The sequence below is a fragment of the Rhinatrema bivittatum genome, chromosome 2, assembly GCF_901001135.1.
Source record: "Rhinatrema bivittatum chromosome 2, aRhiBiv1.1, whole genome shotgun sequence".
NCBI lineage: Eukaryota > Metazoa > Chordata > Amphibia > Gymnophiona > Rhinatrematidae > Rhinatrema > Rhinatrema bivittatum.
The window spans coordinates 820,626,369-820,647,812 of NC_042616.1; the positions used below are offsets into that span (position 1 = coordinate 820,626,369).

A 21,444-nucleotide genomic window follows, 5' to 3' on the forward strand; every position below is an offset into this window, starting at 1 on the left:
AGGCTCAGAAGGCAAGTAGCAAGAGTCCTCAAAGAGGACGCCGATGAATCATCGCCCCAGGGATCGAATGGCACATCCTCCTCACTAACGTCCACAGCACAGCAAGAGAGGCCAGCACCCATGCCCACTGGCAACAGCATAGAGAGTTCTCTCGGCAACTTCAGTGCCGGGGGCCTCAAAGGCATCGACGGTACTGGGAGCATCGAGGGAACCAACTATCCTGGGATTTCCTATGGCCCGGAAAAGGGCTCGGGGAGTGAAGGCACCTTCGAGGGCTTTGGGCGCGGTTGCGAATCTTCCTTTGAGGATCCAGGAATTGGTATCACTCCAGAAGGGGACCTTGGTGGCCAATAGAGAACCAAAGGATCCCCAGGCACTGGCTGCATAAGTAGAATGGCCAGCAGGACATTGAGACGCTCCAGCAGGGACGCTAATAGCGCAGGCACTGGGTCCAGCACCAGTATGGGGGCCAGCGCCTGGGACGGTTCAAAGCTCCGGAGGGCTCGAAGCACTGCCTGCTGCACCCTGTGGTCCAACTCCTCCTGAAAGTCCGGTGATGAGAACACGGACGACGGAGGAGGAGGAGCAGCGTCATCGAAACCTCCACGAGGGGCCGAGGAGGCTCAGTGCCCGGCACAGCACTTGGTGGGGAACACTTGGGATTCCCAGGTTTGGAAGAGGATGGGGCCTCTTCACCATGAGGTCGCTTCGGAGCAGGCTCAGCATAAGCCGGTGCTCCTCTGTAGTCGGCAACGGTGCTGTGCGACGACTGCAGGGGCCAGTGTCTGTGTTTCTCTCGGTGCTCAGCTCGGTCTTTCTCCAGTGCAGAGGATGCCAACGATCCAGATGCCTTGGAACGGTCCTCTCATCACAGTATGAACCAGACGGGATGTAGAAAGTGACAGTGCATCTGAGGAGTCTCCGCGGCCGCTCGATGTCAAAGCCCCTGATACCGGAGTTGATGGATCAGACTTCTTGGCACCAAAATGCTGCTCTCCATCTTGTCCAGATGGGAATGACGGCCCTTGGGGGAGTCATCTGGGCGCAGTCGGGGCACCCACGGACGTCGTGGGAAGACCCCAAGCAGAGGATACAGACCTCATGCAGATCCATGAGACATGGTCCATGGGCACTGGGGGCACTTGTGAAACCCAGAAGATGCCATGAAAACAAGCCGGTGAACATTTGATGGCCGCCGGGAGGCAACACGCTCGGGAATAGACCGCAAAAAATGAGAGAAATACCTACTGAGATGCCGGAGGGACCGACAGCGGAGAGGGAGTCCGCAGAGGATACCATAAGGAAAAATCCTTGTGTCTCCCTCAATACCAGTCCCCGCAGACCATGGATATGGACCACTGCCGGCAAAAATGGAAGGGGGGAAATCGCCACAAGCATCCAGGCAATGCTGTCACAGGCTTAAAGAAAGCTGCGGCTGAATGACACTGAAGTGGCATGCAGCACAATTAGATAAGTGTTTAGGCTTCCTCACTCAAAATGAGTGTACAAAACGTGTGCGCATACAAATACACGCAAGTATACACGCATAGGCCGCACGCCCTGTAGGCGCCTAATCTGGATGCCTAAGCAGGACACACAAATGGGTGCAAAGGTGCGCACTGAGCGGCCCACAGCACAAAAACATGCACTAACACCTCGTGTCCTACCACACGATCAAAAAGGGAGGCCTAGCCAAATGGCTGCTCAACCCACCATGCCCGCACAGCCTCCTCAGCTCACGGAACTCCGCAAAGACGTGAGCGGACTACCCTGTGTCTTTTTTTTTTTTTCCAATAAGAAAAACGTTGACCTGAGCTGTCTCAGCCAGCAATCGCTAATTGTACACTAGGCCAGGCCCCTCAAGGCTACCGGACTGAAGCGCTCTACTGAGGGAGAGACCTACGGTATCCTTCAGGAGGCAAGCGATGCTATATAGCCGTTTCATCCTAAAAAGACGTTGTGACGCGGCATGCAGCACAAAAGGGTAAGCGCTTAGGGTTCTTTGCCGCGGGCACCTTGGTTGTAAGCGCCTAGATTATGCGTGTACAAACCCTGCGCCCAAAATGGATGTACACAAAACAGTTTGTATGCAAATATACGGGCCTAGGCTTGCGTCCAACTAGGCGCCCAACACTGCTTATTTATTTATTTAAATTCTTTTAATATACCGATGCTCAAGACAAAATCTTATCGTACTGGTTTACAGTATAACCAGGGGAAACCAATAACCAGAAGAAAGTAAGTTACAATGAAGAGGGATTACGGGCCTACTATGCCAAAAAGGAGAAGCCTAGACCTAGCCACACGGCAGCTCAACCCACCGAGCATGCACTACCACATCACTTCACAGAGATCCCCAGAGACATGAGTGGGACAGTCAAACACTGAGGTAGACGAGCCTTTCTCCTGCTTTCCTCTCGTTGCTGTACTGTATATATAGTTTTTAATATCTCCTTTAGATTCCCTCTTTCTTTTCTTCCTCTAAGAACTATCACAATTCTGTCACACACACACACACACACAGGAAGATGAAACATCTCAAATATAGTCATGCAATTCCTGTGTATATCTGCCAGTGACAGCATCAGAATTATCCCATTCAATAACTCTTACACTAAGAACTTCACAATTCTGTCACACACACACACAGGAAGATGAAACATCTCAAATATAGTCATGCAATTCCTGTGTATATCTGCCAGTGACAGCATCAGAATTATCCCATTCAATAACTCTTACACTAAGAACTATAATAATTCTGTCACACACACACACACAGGAAGATGAAACATCTCAAATATAGTCATGCAATTCCTGTGTCTATCTGCCAGTGACAGCATCAGAATTCTCCCATTCAATAACTCTTACACTAAGAACACACACAATTCTGTCACACACACAGGAAGATGAAACATCTCAAATATAGTCATGTAATTCCTGTGTATATCTGCCAGTGACAGCATCAGAATTCTCCCATTCAATAACTCTTACACTAAGAACTATCACAATTCTGTCACACACACACACAGGAAGATGAAACATCTCAAATATAGTCATGTAATTCCTGTGTATATCTGCCAGTGACAGCATCAGAATTCTCCCATTCAATAACTCTTACACTAAGAACACACACAATTCTGTCACACACACACACACAGGAAGATGAAACATCTCAAATATAGTCATGTAATTCCTGTGTATATCTGCCAGTGACAGCATCAGAATTCTCCCATTCAATAACTCTTACACTGAGAACTATCACAATTCTGTCACACACACAGGAAGATGAAACATCTCAAATATAGTCATGCAATTCCTTTGTATATCTGCTAGTGACAGCATCAGAATTCTCCCATTCAATAACTCTTACACTAAGAACTATCACAATTCTGTCACACACACACACAGGAAGATGAAACATCTCAAATATAGTCATGCAATTCCTGTGTATATCTGCCAGTGACAGCATCAGAATTCTCCCATTCAATAACTCTTACACTAAGAACTATCACAATTCTGTGACACACACACACAGGAAGATGAAACATCTCAAATATAGTCATGTAATTCCTGTGTATATCTGCCAGTGACAGCATCAGAATTATCCCATTCAATAACTCTTACACTAAGAACTATCACAATTCTGTCACACACACACACAGGAAGATGAAACATCTCAAATATAGTCATGCAATTCCTGTGTATATCTGCCAGTGACAGCATCAGAATTCTCCCATTCAATAACTCTTACACTAAGAACTATCACAATTCTGTCACACACACACACAGGAAGATGAAACATCTCAAATATAGTCATGCAATTCCTGTGTATATCTGCCAGTGACAGCATCAGAACTCTCCCATTCAATAACTCTTACACTAAGAACTATCACAATTCTGTCACACACAGAAAGATGAAACATCTCAAATATAGTCATGCAATTCCTGTGTATATCTGCCAGTGACAGCATCAGAACTCTCCCATTCAATAACTCTTACACTAAGAACTATCACAATTCTGTCACACACACACACACACAGGAAGATGAAACATCTCAAATATAGTCATGCAATTCCTGTGTATATCTGCCAGTGACAGCATCAGAATTCTCCCATTCAATAACTCTTACACTAAGAACTATCACAATTCTGTCACACACACACACAGGAAGATGAAACATCTCAAATATAGTCATGCAAATTCTGTGTCTATCTGCCAGTGACAGCATCAGAATTATCCCATTCAATAACTCTTACACTAAGAACTTCACAATTCTGTCACACACACACACAGGAAGATGAAACATCTCAAATATAGTCATGTAATTCCTGTGTATATCTGCCAGTGACAGCATCAGAATTCTCCCATTCAATAACTCTTACACTGAGAACTATCACAATTCTGTCACACACACAGGAAGATGAAACATCTCAAATATAGTCATGCAATTCCTGTGTATATCTGCCAGTGACAGCATCAGAATTCTCCCATTCAATAACTCTTACACTAAGAACTATCACAATTCTGTCACACACACACACAGGAAGATGAAACATCTCAAATATAGTCATGCAATTCCTGTGTATATCTGCCAGTGACAGCATCAGATTTCTCCCATTCAATAACTCTTACACTAAGAACTATCACAATTCTGTCACACACACACACACACACACACACAGGAAGATGAAACATCTCAAATATAGTCATGTAATTCCTGTGTATATCTGCCAGTGACAGCATCAGAATTCTCCCATTCAATAACTCTTACACGAAGAACTATCACAATTCTGTCACACACACACACACAGGAAGATGAAACATCTCAAATATATTCATGCAATTCCTGTGTATATCTGCCAGTGACAGCATCAGAATTCTTCCATTCAATAACTCTTACACTAAGAACTATCACAATTCTGTCACACACACACACACAGGAAGATGAAACATCTCAAATATAGTCATGCAATTCCTGTGTATATCTGCCAGTGATAGCATCAGAATTCTCCCATTCAATAACTCTTACACTAAGAACTATCACAATTCTGTCACACACACACACACAGGAAGATGAAACATCTCAAATATAGTCATGCAATTCCTGTGTATATCTGCCAGTGATAGCATCAGAATTCTCCCATTCAATAACTCTTACACTAAGAACTATCACAATTCTGTCACACATACACACACACACAGGAAGATGAAACATCTCAAATATAGTCATGTAATTCCTGTGTATATCTGCCAGTGACAGCATCAGAATTCTCCCATTCAATAACTCTTACACTAAGAACTATCACAATTCTGTCACACACACACACAGGAAGATGAAACATCTCAAATATATTCATGCAATTCCTGTGTATATCTGCCAGTGACAGCATCAGAATTCTCCCATTCAATAACTCTTACACGGAGAACTATCACAATTCTGTCACACACACACAGGAAGATGAAACATCTCAAATATAGTCATGTAATTCCTGTGTATATCTGCCAGTGACAGCATCAGAATTCTCCCATTCAATAACTCTTACACTAAGAACTATAACAATTCTGTCACACACACACACAGGAAGATGAAACATCTCAAATATAGTCATGCAATTCCTGTGTATATCTGCCAGTGACAGCATCAGAATTCTCCCATTCAATAACTCTTACACTAAGAACTATCACAATTCTGTCACACACACACACAGGAAGATGAAACATCTCAAATATAGTCATGCAATTCCTGTGTATATCTGCCAGTGACAGCATCAGAATTCTCCCATTCATTAACTCTTACACGGAGAACTATCACAATTCTGTCACACACACACACAGGAAGATGAAACATCTCAAATATAGTCATGCAATTCCTGTGTATATCTGCCAGTGATAGCATCAGAATTCTCCCATTCAATAACTCTTACACTGAGAACTATCACAATTCTGTCACACACAGGAAGAGGAAACATCTCAAATATAGTCATGCAATTCCTGTGTATATCTGCCAGTGATAGCATCAGAATTCTCCCATTCAATAACTCTTACGCTAAGAACTATCACAATTCTGTCACACACAGGAAGAGGAAACATCTCAAATATAGTCATGCAATTCCTGTGTATATCTGCCAGAGGCAGCATCAGAATTCTCCCATTCAATAACTCTTACGCTAAGAACTATCACAATTCTGTCTCACACACACACAGGAAGATGAAACATCTCAAATATAGTCATGCAATTCCTGTGTATATCTGCCAGTGACAGCATCAGAATTATCCCATTCAATAACTCTTACGCTAAGAACTATCACAATTCTGTCTCACATGTATGCACAAGGATGACACAGAAGGTGGCAGGGGCATCTCTATCTCTAGATCTCCGGGCAAATTCTCAAGAGTAAGGCTGACTGACAATGCAATGGCAAGGAGAGAAGGCGGTGGAAGATCTCTTTCACCTGTTGCTCCACCTGGGTTTATTATAGTGGTGACCTGTACTCACCAAAACACAGAGCCCTGAAAGAGTATATGTAGCTTTTTATATGGTAAATGTCTGGGGAACAGGCAATCAAATGATACCTGGATGTGCTAACAGTGCTTCTTACCAGTCTCACAGCCTCAGATCCCAGGGGATGCTGGGAAGGGTTCTAGGGTGTCCCTGTAGCTATGAGAAGAAAGTCCTCGGCAGATACAGTAAATGCCCCTTACCCTTAGCTCCGGCTCTTCAAAGTAATGGAGAGAGAGTGTCTTCAGGTCGTGTGTGCCTGGGTCATACTCCACCACCGAGAGCTGCAGGGAGCAAAGAAACGATACAAGTCAAGCACGAGTCATCCTGAAAGCGAAGCTTCCCCACCAGGAATAACTGCCTTCCAGCAGGGTGCAAGATATCTGCTCGCCAGCTCCGGAAGGAAGCTCGCCCTGCATCCCTGCCATGGCCACTTGTGCGGTTAAACCAAAGCTTCACCAAGGAGAGAAGAAAGGGGGGAGGAGATCAGGGCTTACCTCTCTGTACTAAGCATTTTTCTCTCAGACACAAAACAGAAGAAACACTCTGGCACTTCTGGCTCCCTGAAAGCAGAACAAGTCATGTTGCGTAGGCGGGCCGTACATTTTTTGAATAAATAGTGCATGGGGCAGGCTGTAGATGTAGGAAGCTCGCGCAGCCGTAACCGGAGCATATAATAGAGCCAGGAATCACTGTGTAGGTGCCAATCAAGCTTTTTCGCTTGAATTTGGAAAGGCAAATATTTAAATGGTAAGAACATAGGAACATGCCAAACTGGGTCAGGCCAAGGTCCATCAAGCCCAGCATCCTGTTTCCATCAGAGGCCAATCCAGGCCACAAGGAGCTGGCAAAATCCCAACCCAAGTGCCAGCAGGAAGGTAAGAGAGAGAAAGGAAGAGGCTTGGCAGCCCACAGGAAAGGTACAAGAGTGGCTACTGTGCTCTCTCTAGCACCACAGAAATGTCTCACTTCCTCCTGCCTGGGATCTCCTCTTCCTGCCTCTTCACCTCCGAGGCCGAGCAGCCCTCTTTAATGCTCTCTCCCTCTCACCACCCTGCTCCCCATTCTCGCTCTGTCTCTCCCCTTGCCTTTCTGAGCTGTTAAATTCTGCCAGCATTTTGAGGGCACCTCAACTTGTGTAAAACCTGGCAGCACATAGACCACGTCTGAACCCATTTCTCCCTTTCTTAGAGCCTTGCTCAGCCTGGGTCAGTTCTGCAGAGAGACTGCAGGGAGCCACTCGCTGAGAGTTTTATTAGACGTGGCCTCTGCTAAGCTTTCCCAGCTGAACCTGCCTCCTCCCTCTGCATCTCCAGCTGCTTTCTGACCTGGGAACATCCCCGCCTGTCCCAAGGTGATAATGTCTGCTTCCTTTCCTTCATCACGTCCAGCAACGACGATTCTGCACGGAGCAGTGTTCACTTCGTGCCTAGGATTCGCTGCTTTATGTTTTTATATTTTTAATGACTGTTTTAACTGTACACGGCCTCAACTAGACGAAAGGGCGATCAATAAATACCAAATCAATAAAGAGGGGATGGGTTCAGTGCATTTGCTTAGTACTGACTCTAGGAGGAGAGGGTAATGGAGCCAAGGCAAAAGGTGCAGCAGCCATAGAAAGCCGGTGGTGGAAACCACGAAGTGACCACACCTCACCCAAGAGAGGGCCAATGCGGTGTCAGGCAAAGAGCTCAGCACGCTGCGAAACACGTGCTTGGACGCAGCAGACGTACTCCCAATGCGATGTCAGGATTAGCGAGTCCAAATCGTGTGTCCATACCGGCGCATTATCACATGTAAATTCCATGTAGATGAGGCTATTAGCCTAGGGCTGGCCATGCTGAAGGGCGAATTGAAAAAAAAAAAGAGAAAACTCCTGCTTTCTGTGATTCCTCCTAATACTATCGTCGTGATACTAAGTAGGAGGAACCAAAGAAGGCAGATTTAGGTTAAAAAAAAACCCCATTTTTGAAAAACACATTCTGGACACCCAATACACAGAGAGAAGATGGGCAGTTTGGGCCGTCTCTCTTGTGCGCGTCTGCCGGCAGCAGGAGAAAACCGAGCGTCCGTTATCCCAACCCGCACCGACAGCCACCTCGCTCCTGTGCGCCTGATGCCGAGGAGGCGCTACAGATGCAAATGCCTCCTTTTTAGCACGACTCCTAATTTCAATATTGCGTTGCGCGCCCAGGAAAGGGAGCCAGGCAGGCGTCAGCACTCCACAGCGAGTGCCTGCTTTCTGTGCACAGATATTGCATCGGCCCTGTACATAAACACACAAAATCCAGTACTCGGGTCATGCCCAGCAGCCCTGCCCAAACCGCAAGGCTCTCCTAATGCTAGTACGGTCCCTCGCCCAAACATGCAGCCTCCCGGGCCTCCTTGTGGAGGAGGGAAGAGTGCAAGGAGCTCAAACCAGCCTGCAGAGAAAGCAAGGCATAGCAGGGCCGAGTAGCCCTGGAACGAGCCTGAAGTCATGCTGAGGTGGGGGGGAGGTGGGGGGACGTTTTCTGGGCACTGCTGGCCCGACAGTGAGGGAGAAAAGCTGCAGCAGGAAGCACGGCCAATTAGGTGGCTGGGGAAAGAAAGGCATTAGGGAAAGAGTCATTGGTAATCAATGGAGGGGGGAGGTAAAAAAATCACTCAAAGGGATGGAGGAAAGGCCAAGGGATACAGGGGAGAGAGCGCTCAGGAAGGAGGAAAGAGCAGAAGAGAGAAAAGATTTGGGAGGGAGCTTTAAGAACATAAGAACAAGCCATACTGGGTCAGACCAAGGGTCCATCAAGCCCAGCATCCTGTTTCCAACAGTGGCCAATCCAGGCCATAAGAACCTGGCAAGTACCCAAAAACTAAGTCTATTCCATGTAACCATTGCTAATGGCAGTGGCTATTCTCTAAGTGAACTTAATAGCAGGTAATGGACTTCTCCTCCAAGAACTTATCCAATCCTTTTTTAAACACAGCTACACTAACTGCACTAACCACATCCTCTGGCAACAAATTCCAGAGCTTAATTGTGCGTTGAATGAAAAAGAACTTTCTCCGATTAGTTTTAAATGTGCCCCATGCTAACTTCATGGAGTGCCCCCTAGTCTTTCTATTATCCGAAAGAGTAAATAACCGAGTCACATCTACCCGTTCTAGACCTCTCATGATTTTAAACACCTCTATCATATCCTCCCTCAGTCGTCTCTTCTCCAAGCTGAAAAGTCCTAACCTCTTCAGCATTTCCTCATAGGGGAGCTGTTCCATTCCCCTTATCATTTTGGTAGCCCTTCTCTATAGTTGAAGCCATAGTGTCCAGAACCTGGAGATAATCCCAGGCCGTGAGGACCATGAGAGATAACAGATGTTGGACTTGACCCATGAGCTTGAGTGCACAGGCCTCTTTGCCCACACGAGTGTCGAAGCGTGCTCCAAAGAATTCGAGGACCTGAGAGGGCTTGAGGTTGCTCTTTGAGAAATTGACTATCCACCCGAGGGAGGTGAGAACCGACAAGACCCGGTTGACCGCTATCATGCACAGGTCCTCCGTCTTTGCCCGAATGAGCCAGTCGTCCAGGTATGGGTGGACTAGGACTCCCTCCCACCAGAGGAAGGCTGCCACTACCACCATGATCTTGGTAAATGTGCGCGGCGCGGTGGCAAGACAGGATGGGAGTCCTTGAAACTGAAAATGTCATCCCAGAATGCTGAGACGAAGAAATCTCTGGTGTTCCTGGCAGACTGGGATGTGAAGGTAGGCCTCCGTCAGGTCGAGAGAGGCAAGGAACTCCCCTATAACGAACCGTCGCTATGACCGCCCTCAGGGTCTCCATCCAAAAATGGGGAACCTTGAGGGCCTTGTTGACTCTCTTCAGGTCCAGAATCGGTCGAAAGGAGCCGTCCTTTTTGGGGACGACAAATTAGATGGAATACTGGCCAGATCCCTGTTCATGGAGGGGACCGGGACTATGGCACTGAGCGCTTGAAGCCTGTCGAGAGTCTGGCACACCGCTGAGCGCTTCCGAGTTCCGCAGTGAGAGATCAAGTAGAGGTCCGGGAGATCCCGAGCAAACTAACGCATAGCCTCTTTTGATGACTTCGAGGACCCACTGATCCGAAGACATTTTGGCTCATTCCTCAAGAAATAGGGGCAGCCAACCACCTAAGTCTGGAACGGAGGAATGGGCCGACTGTATCTCATTGTGAGGACTTTGCGGTGGTGCCTTGATGGGTACCATTTCAGAAGGGCCGACTGTCCCGAAAGGAGTGAGACCATGCTGGAGACCTAGTGGAGGTGTTTCGCTGAAAAGCTCCACGCAGCTTGTTATACCTGCGTTGCCCCCGGAAACGGGAGCGCAACGGAAAAAAAGTATCTGGACTGCTTGGGGTGGTCCTCCGGTAACTTATGAACCTTGTTGTCACCCAAAGATTTGATAAGCTGGTCCAGGTCTTCGCCAAAAAGTAACTTACCCTTGAAGGGTAGAGTGCCCAACTGCGACGTAGAAGAGGAGTTTGCAGCCCAATTGCGTGGCTGACACCACTGAGACCATGGCTCTGGCTTGCACCCTGAGGAGATCATAGAGAGCATCAGCCCCATATGCAATCGCGCCTTCCAGCCTTTCTGCCTGTTCCGCCTCTGCAGACGGGAGATCCTGGGTGCTGAGTATGGACTGATCCGGGTACGTACAGGGAAATATACATTTACAAAGATATCTTACAGTAGAATTGAAGATGCTCTTACAGAATTCATCTCCAAGCAAACACAGCAGGAGGAAGAAGGGAGAGGGTTAGCGTGACATCCCTGTACATGCCAGGAGGGAGGAGGAAGAAGGGAGAGGGTTAGCGTGACATCACTGTACACGCCAGGAGGGAGGAGGGAGAAGGGAGAGGGTTAGCGTGACATCACTGTACACGCCAAGAGGGAGGAGGGAGAAGGGAGAGGGTTAGCGTGACATCCCTGTACACGCCAGGAGGGAGAAGGGAGAGGGTTAGCTTGACGTCATTGTATACCCCCCAATACGGAGAAGGGAGAGGGTTGACTTGAATCTTTGTACACACAAGGAGGGAGAAGAGAGAAATACCTTGGCATCTTTGAAGCTCAGCAGCAGGGCATCTCTTTTGGCTCCAGCAAGTTGTACACTGGCCATGGACATAACATTTCCAAAGAAAGAGAAAGAAGCTGCCAGCTCCAATTTTTCTTTATGTCCCCTCCCATCTGCACAAAGAAACAGAGAAGCAAGATTAGAATGGAACTGCCACAGTGCTCACACCAACCAACTCCCATACACTGAGCAGCATGAGAAATACTGCCACAGTGCTCCCACCAACCAACTCCCATACACTGAGCAGCATGAGATACACTGCCACACTGCTCCCACCAACCAACTCCCATACACTGAGCAGCGTGAGATACACTGCCACAGTGCTCCCACCAACCAACTCCCATACACTGAGCAGAATAAATATACCGTGGGAGGAAGTGACGTCACGCTCCATGCACGCAGCCTAACTCCGAAGGCTCCGTGCCCCGCGGTCCGCGAAACGCCAAAAAATATCGGAGAAAGCTTGCAAAAGTATTGGCACCGCGATCCGAAGTCCTGCTGACCTTTTTTCGGATGGCAGCTAAAAGAAAAATCCCGGACTTGCGTCGCTATTCGTATCTGAAAGATACGGAGGAGGACCCCCCACAAAATGGCGCCCGAGGCAGAGCTGGAGGAGACGGAGGGGGCTGCTAACACGGCGCGGGAGCGGGACTGCGATTGCCCTTCTAGGGCTGAGATGAGAAGCTGGTTTGCTGAGCTGAGGCAAGATTTAAAAAATTATAAATTGGAAGTCACTGAAATGATTGCAGATCTTAAAGAAGAGTCTGCAGAGCAGGGCAGGAGAATTGATGAAATGGATGTGCGCCTTGATACACAGGGAGAGGGCTGGATGCAGTTGCAGCGTGACCACGAGGCCCTGCAGCGACAATCACAAGCTCTGACGGACAAGCTAGAGGATATAGAAAAAGGAAAATTAGTTTCTTACCTGATAATTTTCGTTCCTGTAGTACCAAGGATCAGTCCAGGACACCTGGGTTGTGACTCCGCACCAGTAGATGGAGACAGATTAAAACTTGTGGGCAGAGCCATATATAAGCCCCTGTGCCAGTCACAGCCCCTCAGTCATACGTAATGTCAAAGTAGAAAATCCAAAAGCCAACATAGCTAACTATAGAAATTCACTAAGAAAACCAAAAAACAACTACAACACCCCTACAGGAAAACAGACTCCCCAACCGGGAGAGCGAACAAAACAAGGGGTCAGCGTATTAAAAACAACAATGAGCGGACTCTCCGTTACTATAGCGCAATACTGCGGGCGGGATCCTGGACTGATCCTTGGTACTACAGGAACGAAAATTATCAGGTAAGAAACTAATTTTCCTTTCCCTGTTCGTACCAGGATCAGTCCAGGACACCTGGGATGTACCAGAGCTAAGTTACCGAGGGTGGGAAGCAGAGAGTCCCGCTCGGAGTACCCTCTCTCCAAATCCCCCAGCATCAGCAGCCTGAACATCCAACCAGTAATGTTTAATGAATGTATGCAACGATTTCCAGGTAGCCGCCCTACAAATCTCTTGAGGCGATACCTGAGAAAATTCCGCCCAAGACGCAGCATGAGACCTCGTTGACTGAGCACGAAGACCCACCGGCGGTGATTTACCGTGCAAAATGTACGCGGAACCAATGGCCTCCTTAAGCCAACGGGCGATCGTCGTGCGGGACGCAGCAGAACCTTTCTTTGGACCCAATGTCAACACAAACAGATGATCCGTCAACCGAAAAGAATTTGTGACCTCTAGATAGCGAAGAAGAGACCTCCGCCACATCTAGCTTTCTCAAGTCCCTTGATTTCGGGTCAGAAGACTCCCCTACCGCAAAAGAAGGAAGTTCAACCTGATTGATTCAAATGAAAAGCCGATACGACCTTAGGCAGAAAAGATGGAACGGTCCGCAAGGAAACCCCCGAATCGGAAATGCGCAAGAAGGGCTCCCTACAGGACAAAGCCTGCAACTCGGAAACTCGACGAGCGGACGCAATCGCTATCAGGAATACAGTCTTCAACGTGAGATCTTTGATCGTAGACCGCTTAAGAGGCTCAAACGGAGCTGAGCATAAGGCCGAGAGCACCCAGTTGAGGTTCCAAGATGGACAAGGGAACCGCAAAGGAGGACGGAGGTGTTTCGCTCCCCTAAGAAAACGGGAAATATCAGGGTGGAGAGCCAGGGAGACTCCCCTGACTTTACCACGCAAACAACCAAGCGCCGACACTTGGACCCGTAGGGAACTGCATGCTAAACCTTTGGCCAGCCCAGCCTGGAGAAAAGCCAAAATATCAGGAATAGTAGCGGAAGTGGGATCCAGACCCCGCTCTACGCACCACTCTTCAAAAACTACCCAGACTCTAACATAAGCCAGAGATGTAGACTGCTTCCTGGATCTCAGCAATGTGGCAACTACCGCATCTGAGTAACCTTTGCGCTTCAAACGATTCCTCTCAAAAGCCATGCCGCGAGACAGAAGTGATCCGCATCCTCTAAACAGACGGGGCCCTGACGAAGGAGCCCCGGAAACCCCTGTAGACGAAGGGGCGGCGCCAACCGACAATTGGATCAGATCCGCAAACCACGGACGGCGCGGCCATTCCGGCGCCACCATGATCACGTTGGACGGGTGCAATTCTATGCGCCGCAGGATTTTGCCGATCATGGGCCACGGTGGGAACACATACAGTAGCACCTCCGCTGGCCAGGGAAGAGCTAACGCGTCGACCCCTTCTGCTCCTCTTTCTCGTCGACGACTGAAAAAATCTCGGAGCTTTTGAGTTGTGCCACGTGGCCATCAGGTCCATGTGGGCGTTCCCCAAGTCCTGCAAATGAGAAGAAACGCTTCTTCCGCCAGCTCCCACTCTCCCGGATCCAGGTGGTGCCGGCTGAGGAAGTCCGCCTGGACATTGTCGACTCCTGCTATGTGAGACGCAGCGAGATCGCTGAGATGCCGCTCTGCCCAGGCCATCAAGGAACGAGCTTCCTCCGCTACTTGAGGGCTTTTCGTCCCGCCCTGGCAATTGATGTAAGCCACGGTGGTAGCGTTGTCCGACAATACTCGGATCGCCTTTCCTCGTACGAGGGGTAGAAAAGCTTGCAATGCCAGACGGACCGCCCTGGACTCTAGGCGGTTGATAGACCACCGGGTCTGATCTTCTGACCACAGACCTTGAACCGATTTCCTTGGCAGACTGCACCCCAACCGGAAAGACTGGCATCTGTGGTCACCACTGTCCAGTTGGGAAGGAGAAGAGATACTCCACAGGAGAGATGTTTGGAGTCCAGCCACCAGCTCAGGCTGGAGCGCGCCTGACTGTCGAGATGCAGTGGAAGATAAAATTCCTCTGAAATCGGTTTCCAGCGGGAAAGCAATGAAAACTGCAGCGGCCGTAGGTGAGCGAATGCCCAAGGGACTAACGCCAGCGTGGAGGCCATAGATCCGAGAACCGTCAGGTAATCGCAGACTCGCGGACGGTGCTGAGACAAAAGCCGTCGCACCTGAGACTGTAATTTGCATATCCGTTCCTGAGAGAGAATCACTCTGCCCCGTTTTGTGTCGAAGACGGCTCCTAGATACTCCAAGGACTGAGTGGGTTCCAGATGACTCTTGTTGTAGTTGACCACCCAGCCCAGGGACTGCAAGAATTGAAGCACCTTGGCTACCGCCTGCCGACACAAGCTCTCTGACTTCGCCCGAATCAGCCAATCGTCGAGGTAAGGGTGAACCAGGAGGCCTTCCCGACGTAAGTGCGCCGCCACCACCACCATCACTTTCGTGAATGTCCGAGGAGCTGTCGCCAGGCCGAACGGAAGAGCCCGGAACTGGAAGTGTCTTCCCAGAATGCAGAACCGCTGGAACGCTGGTTGGATGCCCACATGAAGGTATGCTTCTGTGAGATCTAGTGACGCAAGGAATTCTCCTGGCCGCACTGACGCAATCACCGAACGAATGGTCTCCATCTTGAAGTGAGGGACCCGAAGGCATCTGTTGACTCCTTTGAGATCCAGAATGGGTCGGAAAGTGCCGTCTTTCTTGGGAACTATGAAGTAAATGGAATAACGGCCCTTGCCGTACTGATCGGCCGGAACCGGAGAGATGGCCCCCAAGCTTTCTAGTCTTCGAATGGTATCTAGCACCGCCGCTTTCTTCTTGGGATCTTTGCAGGGCGAGACCAGGAATTTGTCCACTGGGATGCGAGCAAAATCTAACTCGTAACCGTGTCTTATCACATTGAGGACCCACTGATCCGACGTAATGCTGGCCCATTCCTCGAGGAACAAGGATAGACGCGCCCCCACGTTTGGGACAACGTGCTGAGGACGCAAGGAGGGATGGGCCGGCCGAACTTCATTGCGAAGGCTTGGACCCCGCACCAGACGGGGCTCCTCCTTGCCAACGTTTGCCTCGAAAGGACTGCTGCCAGTGAGTGTTCCGAGAAGAGGACGGTCTATAAGAGGACCCGGTGGATCTTTGTGGCCTGGACTTTCGGGATCCCCGGAAACGAGCTCTGCTGGAAAAAGAAGAGCGCGCCCGGGCCCTATCCTCTGGCAGCTTAAACGCTCGGTTCTCACCTAGAGAAACCATTAAGTCATCTAACTCCTTTCCGAACAGCAATTTCCCTTTAAAGGGTAACGCCCCGAGGTGAGCCTTGGACGAACCATCCGCCGCCCAGTTGCGTAGCCAAAGAAGAACGGCGTGCCGACACCGCTGCTACCATGGACCTAGCTGAAGTGCGTAAAAGATCATGGAGCGCATCAGCCCCATATGCAATAGCCGCTTCCAACCTATCTGCTTGGGAAGCCTCCTCCGGAGAGAGATCCGCATTAGCCTGCAATACTTGGGCCCAGCGGCAGACTAGCACGCATAGCAAAGTTCGTGCAAATGGCAGCTCGTCCTCCTAGGGCGGAAACCTCAAAAATCTTTTTGAGTTGAACCTCCAACTTTCGGTCCTGAATATCCCGGAGGGCTGTTGCTCCCGTGACTGGGATGGTAGACCTCTTCGTGACAGCGGAGACCGCCGCATCCACCTTCGGGAGTCTGAGGAGTTCCAACGCCTCCTCCGGTAAAGGGTAGAGCTTATCCATGGCTTTGCTGACTTTCAAACCCAGCTCCGGAGTATCCCATTCCTTGAAGAGGATATCCGTGGATGAGAATGAAAAGGGAAGGCGACCGCCGGCCCTGTGAGGCCGAGCAAAACGGGATCCATGTTCGCCTCCTGGCGGACCACCACTGGGGGAGCCTCAATCCCCAGCTCCTGGAGAATGGCTGGGATGAGAGGTGACAGTTCCTCTCTGCGGAATAGCCGCACCACCTTGGGGTCATCCCCGTCTAAGGCCTGTGCACCTTTCCCTGCACTAGGCTGTGCCGTTGCATCCGGTGCTGCCGTCCCGGCCCCCATCAGGGGCTCTTCAGAGGCCTCCGTATCCGTCCCGGGGGAATCCTCGGAATCCGATTCCTGCGGCAGCCCCCGGGGAAGCCGCTTCCCTCGGGACGAACTCTGGGCGATCTCCGCACCCTTCCTGGCCTTCTTTTTCCGAGGCGGGGGACTTGCGGATAGCAGTACGCGAGACATCCCCCCGTATGCGCTTGCTGCGCTTATATCTGAGGACCTTGCGCTAGTAACAGCGCAAAGTCCTCAGAAAATTCTCCGGAAACCCGCTGAATCGCTACTCGAGTCCCCCGGGGACCGAATCCCCTCCGAGGGGACCTCCCTCGCTTTGTCACGCTGCGGGGAAAGCGCTGGAGGTAGAGACGAAGCCCCCACTGTCTCTCTGGAAATTTCCCGGCCCATGGCCAAAATGGCTGCCACTCCCGCGCTAAGCGGGAACAGCTCCTGAGGAGTGACAGAGGGGCCCCCACCTCGAGGCGGCGATCGCGCGACCCGGGACCAAGCTCTCCGAGGTGCTGCTGAAATGCCCTCATCACCCGGGACACAAGCCGAACAAAGGCTGTCCCGGGAGAGACGCGCGCGCGCCGAGCCGCAGACCCTGCACTGCGAACCGCGAGGCATGCCGGCGAACGCGGGAAAAACAGAGACGCGAACAGAAAATTCACCTCAGAGGAAAAAAATTCAAACTAATCAAAACGGCGCAATTCGGCGACCTCCCCCCTTCAGGCGACGCCCCCCACCGACCGAAACGGAACGGCAACGCCAAGGAACAGAGAGCCGCAAAAAAATAAAAGTAAAACTTTTTTTTTTTTTTTTTTTTACAGAAAAAAGCGCTGTCCCTGGTTCTGAAAGCCCTATTTCCTGCAGGGGTGAGTGAACCAGGCTCCCTGGTGTCACCCCTGACGCTGCCACTAGCTCAGCCGGGTCCTCAACCCTGGCAGCGGCCTCGACCGGGGGAGGGTAGTCCCCTCGGGACCTCTCAACTCCCCTGGGAGGCAGGGCAACCGGGAAAGAATTAAAAGGAAACCCAATTTAGCCCAGAACAAATAGACCTAACAAAAAACTAATTCAAAAAACCAAACCTGACAAACACCAGAATCAGGTCAGGAAGGGCTGTGACTGGACCTGCACCATCTACTGGAGACAGAGTAAGACTGAGGGGCTGTGACTGGCACAGGGGCTTATATATGGCTCCGCCCACAAGTTTTAATCTGTCTCCATCTACTGGTGCGGAGTCACAACCCAGGTGTCCTGGACTGATCCTGGTACGTACAGGGAACAGGAGCCGGCGCTCCAATCTCCGCATACGGGGAGTGCCGGAGTCCGAGGATTACAATGATTGTCTGGCCGTCGTCGAGCGGATCTCCACCTTTTTTCTTGATCAGGCTGACCCAGAGAGCGAGGAAGAAAGACCTACTGTGCAGATCGACAGAGCCCATAGGTCGCTGGGGCCTAAACTTCCTAACAGACCTCGAGATATCGTGGTTTGTTACCACCACTATGTCCAGAAGGAGAAAATCTTTATGATCGCAAGGAAACAGCGTTCATGGAAATGGGAAGGACATGAGATAGGGGTGTTTGCAGATTTGGCGGCTCTGACGCTGAAGAAAAGGCAGGAGTTCCGATGCATCACCACTAAGCTTATAGCAGCCAACATACGGTATCGCTGGCTCTTTCCCGGAGGCATATCCTTTCAAATTCAGGGGGTGACCCATCGAGCGAATACAGTATCTGAAGCGGCAGGAATACTGGGCGCTAATGGCATTGATGTGGAATTGCCACCTCCAGTCGCCAGCACGGCTACTCCTGCAAAACAAGTCAACTACCTGTGCTCCCGATGGCAGAGGGTCCAGAATGGGAAGAGGAGGCTGCAACGACATTCAGCGGGACGGGAACAGCCGGAGGCGCCTGCCTGAAGTTTCATTAGGTGCACAGAGGGACACCAGATGAACACTGCCAGTTCTGGTCCCGTTGTGGACATGTGTTAGTTCAATACCGTGAGATAGCTTTCTTATAGAGCTTTAAAGTTCATGTTTTCAATTGTTCATTGGCGGGTTATGTGATATTCAGATATAAGACCGTGGAGGGAGGAGACGGGGGGTGATTCCGCTTCCTCCTACTTTAATATTTGGGATGAAGTTTATCCCTGGAAAGTGGTGTATGGGGGGGGGGAGGGGGGGGGGGAAAAATTTGCTTGCACATATACTATTCCTTTTCATATGGGGGATGAGAGGATCACATGATTTTGTATAGGCAGTCCCGGTACACTCTCGAAGCCTATATGCCTATGGGGGCGTGACCTCTCGGGATCCACTGCGATATGCTTCTTATGCTAGTGGCTATGCCCGGTGCCGCGTGAGATTGCATGGGGACATCTTGGGTCTTTCTGGCACAGGAAGGGGAGGGGTGTCTATAGATGGCGTCTCTTAAGTTTATATCCCTGAATGTGAAGGGGCTGAACACGCCCCGTAAGCGCCACCTATTGTTTAAGGAACTGGGGCGCCTCCGAGCGGACGTGGTATTCTTACAGGAGACCCATCTGAGAAAACATTACCAGAGATTACTAAGGTCCAATAAATACCAACATCAATTCTGGGCGGCTGCTACCCCTACTTCTAAATACACAGGGGTGGGGATTCTGATCCATAGAGATGTACATTTTGAATTTCTTGACTCGAAGCTGGATCCCGAAGGGAGATATGTCTTGGTAAAGATAAAGATAGGAGGAGAATTACTTTCCCTAGTTTCGATTTATGGGCCCACAGTACATAAAGATACCTTTTACACGAACCTGAACGCCACATTGTCCACTGTACTGGAAGGTCAGACGGTGATGGGAGGGGATTTTAATATTATGGTAAATCCCAGATTAGACACGTCTAGAGGCCAGAGTGCTGATTCTAAATCCGCCAGACAGGCGTTGAAAACATTCATAAAGGACCAGGGGTTGGTGGATATCTGGCGGAACAGACACCCAACAGACAGGAATTATACCTTTTATTCCCACCCTCATGAGAGTTACTCCAGATTGGATATGATTCTGAGTAATGGGGACATGTGCACCAGGGTGGAGGGGGCAGATATTGAACCAATAGTATGGTCGGACCATGCCCCAATCTGGGTGATGATTCGCTTATCTGACGTGGACAAGGGCTATAAATTTTGGAGGTTTAATGACTCCCTGCTTAATGATGATCAGTTTATCTTCCAAACGCAAGGCGAAATCATGGATTATTTAGCTCTCAATGAGACTGGGGAGGTGAGCGCACTTACTTTATGGGAATGCTTGAAGGCGGTACTCCGCGGGCGTTTTATAGCGCGTGCAGCTTTCCTCAAGAAGGAAAGGGAAAGAGCACGGGCTAAGCTCACCCTCCAACTCAAGGAGTTGGAAAAACTTCATAAAGGTCAGGGCTCGCGGAAGGTGTCTTATACCCACATTGTCACCCTTAAGAATCAAATAGAGGCTATAGATTCAGCGACACTAGCTTACCAACTGGAACTTATGCAACAAAATACTTCGAAGGGGGGCAATAAGGCGGGGAGGACTATTAGCACATGCTCTTAAGAAGAGACAGGCCCAATCGATTATCACTAAGGTTAGCAAGCCAATGGTTCCATGGTGGGGGACAATAAATCTATCCGACAGCGGTTCCTACAATTTTATGCTGATCTCTATGCTCAGGATGATGCTATACCTCCGGAGGGTATTTCAGAGTATTTGGATTCCGCGGCTCTTCCGGAGTTGACGGCGGCCCAACAATTCATTTTGGATAAGGAGGTCTCTGAGATTGAAATTCTGGCCACTATTAAAGCCCTGAAATTGGGAAAGTCACCGGGACTCGATGGCTATAAGGGGCGCTTTTACAAGGTTTTCGCTCGGCAATTAGCCCCGGTCTTGGCCAAATATTATTCGGCTCTCCGACAGGACAGGGTCCTGTCTTCGGAAGCTAATTCTGCAGGTATTACAGTATTACTTAAGCCTGGGCGGGACCCCACACTTTGCAGCTCATATCGACCAATATCATTAATCAATTTGGATTTGAAGATATTGGCCAAGATATTGGCCCTGAGAATGAACGGGTTTATTGCTGAACTGATACATCCTGATCAGGCGGGGTTCATCCCAGGGAGGCAAGCTAGTGATAACATTCAAAAAATAATGGACCTTATTTGGTGGGTGAAAAAACAAGGCTTGTCTGCGTTGGCGTTATCTGTGGACGCAGAGAAAGCTTTTGATCGGGTCCACTGGCCCTACCTTTTCTCTGTACTGCGAAAAATGAGATTTGGGGAGCCCTTTCTCCGGTGGATAGAGCAATTCTATACCCAGCCATGTGCCCGCATTAAAATTAATGGGGGTTATACGGATACCTTTGCGGTGCGGAGAGGTACGCGGCAAGGATGTCCGTTGTCACCTATTTTATTTGCCATCTTTCTAGAACCCCTGGCCGCTAGGATACGGAGCTCTGCCCATATTAA

The 21,444-nt window shown here is 49.6% G+C and overlaps 1 protein-coding gene across 1 annotated transcript in view; it reads right to left on the bottom strand.

The window, feature by feature from the left end:
- The window catches only part of LOC115083418 (cleavage and polyadenylation specificity factor subunit 1-like), a gene marked incomplete in the record, with an annotated part of 265,845 nt that overhangs the window by 229,909 nt on the left and 14,492 nt on the right, over positions 1–21,444 (bottom strand). Inside the window, 2 exon segments of the mRNA XM_029587223.1 lie at positions 6,704–6,784; positions 11,570–11,703. Coding sequence (XP_029443083.1) covers positions 6,704–6,784; positions 11,570–11,703 — 215 coding nt within the window.